The sequence below is a fragment of the Camellia sinensis genome, chromosome 15 (genome assembly GCF_055761805.1).
Source record: "Camellia sinensis isolate YWXY chromosome 15, ASM5576180v1, whole genome shotgun sequence".
Lineage (NCBI taxonomy): Eukaryota > Viridiplantae > Streptophyta > Magnoliopsida > Ericales > Theaceae > Camellia > Camellia sinensis.
The window spans coordinates 47,496,228-47,506,912 of NC_138975.1; the positions used below are offsets into that span (position 1 = coordinate 47,496,228).

The 10,685-nt window shown below is 34.0% G+C and overlaps 1 protein-coding gene across 1 annotated transcript; it reads right to left on the bottom strand.

Annotated features, from left to right (window-relative positions):
* Nucleotides 1-1,265: 1,265 nt before the first annotated feature.
* Nucleotides 1,266-2,003, bottom strand: LOC114263087 (uncharacterized). The gene is made up of 2 exons (XM_082908234.1): nucleotides 1,656-2,003; nucleotides 1,266-1,613 (listed from the first exon to the last, which is right to left on the bottom strand). The coding sequence occupies exons 1-2, from the start codon at nucleotides 2,001-2,003 to the stop codon at nucleotides 1,266-1,268; spliced, it is 696 nt and encodes a 231-aa protein (XP_082764360.1).
* Nucleotides 2,004-10,685: the final 8,682 nt, after the last annotated feature.

Genomic DNA, 10,685 nt, shown 5'->3' on the forward strand with positions numbered 1-10,685 from the left:
TGAAACACGCTGCTGCCTATTTAAACCTGACAGGCTCACTCGAGCGAAGACTTGGTCGCTCGAGCGACCAGACACAGAAAAGCTACGCTCGAGCCAAGGAAGCCTTGCTCGAGCCAACAACCCAAAAGCTCGCTCTAGCGAAAGAAATCTCGCTCGAGCGAAGAACTCAAACCCTCAGGTCTGTAACCAGACACACGCTCGAGCGAAGGAACTCCCGCTCGAGCGAAGAACGAACTAACTCGCTCTAGCGAAGAAAAGCTCGCTCGAGCCAAAACCCTCAGCTCTCAGGTCTTACTACAAAACGCAATCCTTGCTCGATCGAAGAAACCTTGGCTCGAGTGACGGACCAAAACAAAGAGCTCGCTCGAGCGAAGAACTGCTCGCTCGAGCGAAGGGTCAAAATTCTGGGCAGCAACCCTTTGCTCCCAAGCTCAACCAACCTGCTACAAACCTGCCCATTGCATCCCCCAACTCAGAAATAGGAAATTAAAGGACGGTAACAATCATAATACAATGGCAGGAGCTACGGAACCTAAGTCCGGATACAATAATCAAATGGGAACCGATCCTGGAAACTCGAGCACTACCAAATGTTAACAAAACATACCAAACCATAGAAACAATGAACAAACTTCTTGACAATACAAATATTCAAGGGAACATATCTTTGTACCTTTTTTTTTTATTTTTCTTTTTTAACATGTGACAAGTACTTTATATGCTTTTGGGAATGATCTTTTTCTGGTTATTATGGTTATGGTGAAAATGATTGATGTTGTTGTTGCTCTTCTTCTTGTTATTATTATTGTGGTTCTTCTTCTGATTGTTTGTCTACTTGTTTGTGGTTGCATATATTTTCATACAGTAAAGGTTGTTTCTAATAATTCTTCAAACTGCAAAATTTTGCAGTTTCATCAGCTTGTTTCTAATAATTTTTAAAACTGCAAAATTATGCGGTTTCATCAGGTTGTTTCTAATAATTCTTAAAACTGCAAAATTATACAGTTTTCTCGCTATAAAATATGAACTGCATTTCCATATTATACTGTTTCAATAAGAAATTTTCAACAACCTTCTCTGCATTCCATAAAAATAAAAAACAAAACCAGACTGTTACAAAACAACTTCAATAAGTAAAGAACACATCAACAAACAAAAAACAATTCAACAACTTTATTCATTACTTCCATAATACCAAGTATCACATTTTTTATTATCATAATCCCTCAAATTCAAATACAAATCCAAAAGAATAGATTGTTGCCTTAAATAGCAGCCTTGCACGTCTTCTTATTGTGATTCCCATATTTCAAGCTCCTCCCACACTTGATTTGCTTCACATTCTCACCCCTAGAAGGTATCCTCTCCTTCTTGTTCCGCCTGGGCTGCTTCTTCGTTATAGGAGGTTTGATAACCGAACTACTGGCACCATCAAAGTCAAATCTCTCACTTGAAGGCACTGGATAAACAGATTCCTTGTATGACTCTCTAAAACAATCTACATGAAAAAAAGGATCAATGAAACCATACACATCTCTACCACTACTACGCAAAGCATGCACAGCATGATAACAAGGAAAACCATTCAATTGCCATTCATGGCAAGAACAAGTCTGTCTACCAATATCAACATAAAAAGAAATAGAAGAATGAACCTCAAGCACAGTATCACTAGCAACAATCACATCCCAAGACTTAGCTAGCTCCAAAGAGTCCACCAACTTCTTTTCCATAACTGGACACAATTTCGTAGTCCATCTTCTAGATTCAGCTCTTCTATCCGACAATTGAGTCATAATTTGAACCCTAATCATATCAACCATACAAGTAATAGGCAACTTACGGGCCCCACCAATCCAATTATTGTAAGACTCGGCAGCATTAGATGACATCTCACCATATCGTTTCCCTTTAAAAAATGCATTGGCCCACTTATCATTTTGCAAACCATCCAACATACTATCAACTTTACCATTCCCAGCAATACGCCTCAATTTCTCCATATAATGTTGGAAAGAAGCAACCGTTGGCGCATAAGCACATTTAGCTAATATTTTCATCAAACACAGCTTATAGTTATTACGAAGTCCCACCAATTTGTCAATCAAATTTCTCTTCAAATGATTCAAGCAATAAGCATGATGTGCATTAGGGAAAACCACCGAAAGAGCGTCTAGCAATCCATGTTGACGGTCCGACACAAAAGTCAATCTCCGGCCTGAACCAACAGCCTTCAACAACTGACTTAAGAACCACATCCAATTATCTTGATTTTCAGCGTCAACAATCGCAAAAGCCAAAGGAAACAAACCTGCAAACAAAACCACATGAAACTGCAAAAATTAGCAGACTCACAATACAATAACACTGACAAACTAAACCAATACTAACTGCAAATAAATACATACCTTGATTACCATCCTTTGATGTTGCTGCAAGCAAATGCCCCTTGTAACGCCCCTTCAAAAATGTACCATCAACAAACAACAACGGACGACAAAATTGAAAGCCATACAAACATCCATGAAATGCCACAAACAACCTCCGAAAACACCCACTACTTTCATCCACATCTAATTCAAACACACTTCCCGGATTCGTTCTCAAAGCCGTCTCAAGGTACCATCGAAGCTGGTCAAAAGAAGTTGCAAAATCACCAAACAACCCACCTCTTGCCTTATCAACTCTTAACCATGCAACCCGATAAGAAACATCTATACCATATTGCTTCTTCAACTTTTTTTTAACTTCAATAGGATGAGTCAACGGATTATCACTAATATCATTTTGTACAATATCACACACAAGTCTAGAACCATCCATTTTGCTACAAGATCTACGAGCAACAACCCCACAAGTATGCACATTATCCAACTTCATTATAAAAAAAACACCAGAATCCATCAACACCCTTCCATGCACAAACCATTTACAACCCGTAGACGACTTCATCATACATTCAGCGGTTACTCTTGTTGCATCGTTCTTCAAATAATTCACTGCAAAACCACACTCAACTGCATACTTAGCCAATGCAATGCGGAACCCCGGCACTCCACCTTCAAATTCTTGACCAACACTATGTATAATCCCCTTCCAACTAGCAGACAACAAAACTCTCTCTGGTTCTGGATAAAAACTATGCAACAAACCACCAACATCATCACAATCATTCACAAAAGAACTCTCACAACTTACAGAATCAATCCTACAAGAATTACCATCATCAACCTCCACAACTCTCTTATCCCCCACAATAACATCAACAACATGACAACCACTACCACCTACCATTGACAGCATATTCCCCAAATCATCATCACATTCAACAACACAATTAGAATATCCAGGAATAGAGAAAAACAAACAAAAGTTACCAACACTCAACTCCTTGAACTTCGCACATATTTTCTCAACAACTTCATCATAACTACATCCCTCACTAATCTTAATAGCAGCACAATAATTACTGCATTTGCACATTAACATGAAACACCGCTCCATACTACAAAATCACAAACCAACAAACAATTGTTCACAGATTCCAAACTGCAAAAGTATACAGTTACAACATATCAATACCAACAGTGCACAATTTACAATTCCAAATTGCAAAATTATACACTTACAACATATCAATATCAAAACACCAGAATTCACAATTCCAAAATACAACTTCAAAACACATTACACTATATGACAAACAAAATCAACAAAATCAAAATCAAACAAACAAAAATCGCCAAACACAAACCACATATCACGCAAATTTGCTTATCTATATATACATACATATATATCGACAAATACAAACCACATACACGCACAGACATATATATATATACATATATATGTATATCTATGTATCGACAGATACATACATACACATACATATATCTATCACCAGAGAGAGAGAAAGAGAGAGAGAGAGAGAGAGAGACAACGTACGCAGATATCGCCTGTACACAGAGATTCAAATCGCACAACCAGATCCACCTCACAGTACAATGAGATCGACAACACAGCACAATGAGATCGCCACAACGAAGAGAAATCGAGATCGCGCAGACGAAGATTTGATTTCCTTTTTTTAAACGGAGCAAAAATTTAATTTTTCACGTACATATAGATCTCAAAACAAAGGGTAATACAGTCATTTAAAAATACGAAAATAAAAAACGGGGCCTCTGGGTATAAATCTTAAAAAACTGTGGACCTATTCATCTATTAAAAATAAAATGGGATTAGAAGGGAAATAGATCCCCTACATAGGACTACATGGTAATTTTCCCATTTATTATTCATTCTAAAGACCTTCGACCACGAGACGAGACTACCATAATTGACGAATATGGATTAGGCTAGTTTGGGCTGGGCCTAAGTTAAAAAATGCAAAAATCTGTTGTACCCAAACTTGGTCCAACTCAACTCTCCTAAACCTGACTATAAAACAGTATTACAATTCGAGCCGTCCAACAAATTCACATATCAAATAAAAGTAAGTATTATAAAATTAAAAATTAATAATTTTGTGGATGAGTTGACAAAAAAAAAAATTTAGGTTGCGTTTGGTAGAACTTTCTAAATATAATTTGAAAATAAGAGTTGTATTTTGAGTTTGTGAGTTTTGAAATTATTATTTTAGTGTGGAAAATTTGTTTGATGAAAGAGTTTTGAAAAGAGTTTTGAATTGAGTGGGGAATTTTAATGTGACATATGATATTTGATACAAAAACTTACAACTCATAACTAAACATACAACTCAAAATTCTATTAAAGCACAATTTTTTTTAAAAAATTCGAAAAATATTTTTTTCAAATATATAAAAATTAATATATGTCAATTGCAAAAAAAAAAAAAAATTGCACTGTTCTGGTCAACCGGCCGAACGACTGATGGGACGACCGATTAGGCCAAATTAAAAAAAAAAAAATTGAAAATCGCGGCTCACACATAGTTTTCTGCAGAATTTTCTAAATGTTGTGGAAATATAGTTTGAGCATCCTATCCAAACATCATATCAAAATGTGTGGGTAGAATCATAATTTGGAAATCGTTCCAAATGCAGAACATCTCCATATTTCATCCCGATCATGGATAGATATTTAATCATTATATATTAGGCATAAATTTTTTTTAAAAAATAATAAATGAGTTTCCGAATTAGTTTACGCGTATGTAAATATATAATTTATCTTTTCGTTTGAGAAGTTTGATTTTTAGTCAAAAAAAAATTAAAAAGTCATTTTAAGTTATCACATCTATCTTTGTTTTTTTACACATTTTTTTTTTTTTTTTGTAAAAAATCAAAAAATCAAATAAAATAATCAATTTCCAACCAAGGCCTAGTCTATCTTCTTCTTTTTTTTCTTTTTTTTTTTTTTAAAAAAAAAACTAAAGTAAATGACTACAAGTTAAAAAACAAAGGTATACAATCTTTTTATTATTTTTATTTTTAAATTTTAATGTTTACGTAACATATAAATTTTATATAATATATTGGATTGAATTTTTTTCATATTCATATTTTAACATGAAAGAATTTGAGGGGCATATGGGACCACAATAGGTCCCATTTTGATAATATAATCATTTATTTTATAGGGCTTTCAATGTATGTCATTCATGAAAAAAATTAGTTCGATTCGATAATCATAACATTTTCATTTTATCGTGTTTATGTCTAAAAAAATGGATGGTCTATTTTCAAAAATATATTTGCTGTCTATTTTTTTGAAGATAAATGTGATAAAATGAAAATGTTACAATTATTTGGTCGAACTAAATTTTTCTGTGGATGATATACATTGAGATTCCTATAAAATGAATGATTAGGATTATTGAAAAGGACCCGTGATGAGCTCTATAGACCTATCAAATTCTCTTATATTGAGATATGAATATGGGACAAACCTAACCCATCGTACATTAATAATCAGGTTGAGCTGCAAGTAATATATATTTAAAACTTCAACTCATTTAACAAGAAATGTTTGGCTTCTCTCAAGTTGGTCATCTTAACTTGAGAGAGTGTTTGAAATTGGTAGGCCCATTTTGAGATCAATTTTGGTGATCCGAACCGTTCATTTTTTAGACTCAATGTTTGTTAACTAAGCGGGACACTTCCAAACTCCTTATCAAACCCCTACCGGCATTCTGTGCTTAACACATGCTACACGCGAAAGCGACGATAAAATATTCATAAAAAAATAAGATGAATGGATTTCGGTAGTTATAAGCTTGAATCAAATTTGTATTGCAAAAAATTGATGGTTATTTTTGAAATTATATTTGTCGATCATTTTCTTAAAACAAATATGATTCAAACATATAACTGCCGATATCCAATTATTTTTATTGTTTACGTAAATATTCTACTTAACTAGTCCTAAAAACAAAATAGTTTGGATCACTGAAATCCTGTAACAATCCCGACTTGTGATTAGTCAATAAACCATGATTAAGAATGCCTAATGAGTAATTAAGAAGAAATTTTGGATTAATTGCATGTATTTTGTTTTATTTGTGCTTATATCTGTTTATGGTAGGAATATTTGTCTGTAAGTCTGTTTCGATATGCGAATTGAAGGCCTTATTGACGTTCGAACACAAAATTGATGAAGTCTATGTGTTATTTGGAATTTTTAGAATTTTATGGCAAGTTTAATTGAAATTCGATTCGGAACCGAATAATTAGAATAAAATAAAGTCAATTGATTAGTCTTAAGTCAAGCTTAATTAAGCTCCAATAATTAGCCTATATAAGGTCAATACCAAGTTCTAGACTTCATGTTTTCCTCATCCATTTTGAGCTCAAATGTGTAAAAGAAGAAGAAGAGAGGGAGTGATTGCAATCCAAAGAGAAATGAGGAAATTGAAGGCAAAATTAAGGAATTGGCTTAGGAATTCAAGGAACTTGCTTTTTAGAGTCCAATTGAGAAGTGCGGGTAAGAATTTAACTCATAAACTTTGTATTTATGACATCAAATGTGTGAAATCAAGAGAATTTGGAAAGTGAGCATAAGATTTGAGCTTAGGAAGTAGAAAGGTAGATCATTCCATGCATGCATGCATAGTTCATGGATTTTAAGTTTAATTCTCACTCAATTCTTACATGCAAGTGCATATGTTTACTATCCCTTGGGAGTTCACCATGATTTTACATGAAAACACTTCATTTTGCATGTTTTGGAAAGCAAGGAACTTATGTCATTACATGCTTGTTATGTATTCAAGTTTGAATTTGAAAAATTGGCATGCTTTTGGGCCTTGATTTTGTGAAATGATCTTTAATTCATGATGTTTTATAAGTTTACAAGTGTTTTCTTAAGTTTTAGCCCAAAAGAATGAATTTTGATGCATTGGGATTGAAGTTTGGAGTTTAGAGAGCAATCTGGAAATTCCAGAATTCTATATCATCACTGGAGTGACCACCATTTGTGTTTGTACCTTGGGTTGAGCGACCAAAAGTTGGCTCGAGCGTAAAATTCGAGCTCCCAGTACTTTTGATGATATGAGCACTCCGCTTGTGCGACATAACCTGCGCTCGAGCGACCACTCTTATTTTTGAGCCTTGGCTCGAGAACCAGAAGTTGTGCTTAAGCGTAAAATGAGAGCTCTCAAAAGTTTTGCAGACCAAGGGATCTGCTTGAGCGACCAAAGTTACGCTCGAGCAAACTACCCTGTTTCTGAAAATTTTGCAAAGTGTTTTCGAGTGCATTTTGGCATCCTTATTGCATCTTAGGCATTCCTAAGCCTTAATTAAGACATAATAATGAAGATGAGGATTAAAAACACACCAAGATAGAAAAGAAATGAGTTAAGTGTTTTCCGAGCGTGTGTTTTAATGTGTATCCACTATGTGTTTGTGTATGTCACGCACCATAGATTGTCTGATCCGTTTGTTCTGACTATTCTGCTACTGGAACTATTTGTGAGTAGCAACTCTGTAAAGCTATGTTTGACTATAAGTATTTTCTAAATGAAATGATATGATAAGCTCTGTTTTCGGAAATGCTATTTTTTGAATCGTGAATGAATGTCCAGTTTTCTAAAATGTAGTTGTGGCATCCTTAGTTCATGTGGCCCTTGGCCGGGGGTAATAATATCGTGGCCTATATGCACGTGGCCCTTACTCGGGAGTAACAATATCGTGGTCTATGATCATGTGACCCTTGCCTGGGGGTAACAATATTGAGGTCTATTCAGTGTAATTCTTTTCAAAATAATTTCAGATAAGTGGTAAATTTTATAAATATTAATAAATAAGATGATAATTTATTATGAAATCTATAATTATTTTGTGAAAGAGCCATTGAATTGTAATTTTTCCTTAATAATTCCACTCCTAAGAACTTTAATTCATATCTAGGGACAAACAGGATTAGCTCTTGTAACCTGTAAAACCATATACATCAACTGTACATATATCAATACAATCTAATGAAGTTTAATCCAACTAAAATAAACTACGAAAACAAAAATAAATATAAATAAATAAATTATGAAAACCCAATCCTTTCCCACGCATTAAAATAGCCCATGCAATTTGTTATCCACATCCAAGACCTAGAATGAACAGGAAAGCCTGTAAACTCAAAACTGTATCCAATCCATAGTCCATATGTTTCTCATGGAGTTCTATTCCAACTAAAACTCAATATAAACAAACACATAAATCAAGTAAAACTTAAAATAAATAAATAAATCAATCAAGAAACTTGAATTTAAAGGGTTTGGCAACTGTGATAGAACTTGTAATGTTTTATTTTTAGGAAGAGTTTGAACAACCATGGATGTCAGGAAAAGAATGTTTATGCAACACAATGGAGTGGAAGTTTGGAAGAAAGACTTGCCACCAGGATTTAGGTTTCGTCAAACTAATTGCAAGGTTTTGAAAGATTGTTTTCTTCAAAATGTACATAGGGAGCACATCTGGCTAGGGATCATCAACGATGTCAACATTTACCAATATGAGCTAAAGCATCTCCCTGGTATTTCTGTCTCTCTCCTTTTTGTGTGTACATATATATGTGTGTGTGTGTGTGTTGGTATTTATGATTTTAAATAGAATTATTGATAAATGTATCATTATATGTAATAAGATGAAGAGTATCGAGTGATGTGTATCTAGGATTGTTGTCATCAATTTTTAAAAATAAACCATTAAGCTCTAAATTCTTGGGTGGGGAACAAACAAAGAAAAGGAAAGGCCTAATGAGGAAGCGAAAAAAGTACGCATAAGAGATATTGTGTATGCACATTGTTACATCTATTGCATGCTAAATCATAAATGCATGTAGGTCGAATTTTTGAGAAAGAGTAAATATTGAATATAATAATTGTATTACACTACTAAAAAAAATACTTTTAGCAACCGCTATAAACCGTCGCAAATAATAAAAAAACAGTCGCAAAAGACTTTTTGCGACGGCCCATGCGACGGCAAATGGGGGTCGCAAATACTTTTTGCGATGGCAAAGCAACGGTTGCAAATTATTCGCGACCGCCTAAACTACTTATGGTGACCGTTATTTTACCGTCACAAAAAATAAAGAAAAACACTAACATGATTTTTGGCGACCATCTTGTTACCGTTGCAGAAAAAAAAAATGACGTTAAGCACTCTAGGAATAGCAATGACATGAATTCAAACAGAATAGCATTATAGTTTAATCAAGCATTCCATTTGAGTCTCAAAATTGGACCCATATGTGAAAGCTATTACAACTAAAAACTTGGAAAAAGTTCTTTTATGAAAAAAATACAATCCAAATAGAATGCTAGTAAAGTCAAAATCTACAATGCTGGTGTTCACCACTATACAAGGTATTGGTCTGAGTTTCAATCTGTTTCCATGGAGATATATGTTCCTCAAATCCAAGCTTGCACTTGATCAATACACATTATGAGGGGGAACAGATCAGAACACAGAATACCCAAGTTCTAGATCTTTCTTTAGATATAAAGCCTTAAGCAGAGCAGAGAAAAGGCAGAGATTGTAAAGAAATAATGAAAACTTAATAAACATTGCAAAAAAATTATGAAAATCAAAATAGACAGGCACAACACAACCTAAGTGCCATTTACAATTTCAAACACTATATATATACCTATAAAATAACTACCAATTTTTATCATGAATGCAGGATTCTTGCGTATGTCGTTCTGCAACAATAATATCAACATCAGTACATTTTTTAATCACTAAATGCTGAGCATATTATAATGAACATCTTAAACTGCCAAATTGATAAAACTCAACCCAATACTCCCAAAACATACTGGCCCACATATACCTAAATCAACCCACAACAATCAACCCAAATATCAACTCAAAAAATCTGACCAAACTTTTAAACACACAAACTGATTGAGCCCATACCACACCAGCAATAATAATATAATTTTTTTCTTCCCTTGAACTATATCAATCATGAGTTGCTATGATCCATATTATGCTCATCCTTCAAGTAGAGTTAGTCCAATTAAAATTCCTAATAGATTTGATTTAATCCTAAATTGAATCCAAGACAAATTACAAGAACTTTCTAAAATTCAACAAGAAATCACTCTATAAAGTAGTCCAAAGAATTAGAAATTCATAAACAGAACGCAAAGATCAGGTTCACTGCAGCTTTTGACATTTAGAATGATATGCAAGTTATAAAAGAGGTTGAACAAG

Bases quoted from the DNA above. Each gene is read 5' to 3' on its own strand.
- LOC114263087 (XM_082908234.1), bottom strand. From the start codon at position 2,003: ATGGAGAAATTGAGGCGTATTGCTGGGAATGGTAAAGTTGATAGTATG. The intron at 1,614-1,655 runs GTTCATTCTTCT...ATTGGTAGACAG, and splicing joins CTAGTGATACTGTGCTTGAG to ACTTGTTCTTGCCATGAATG.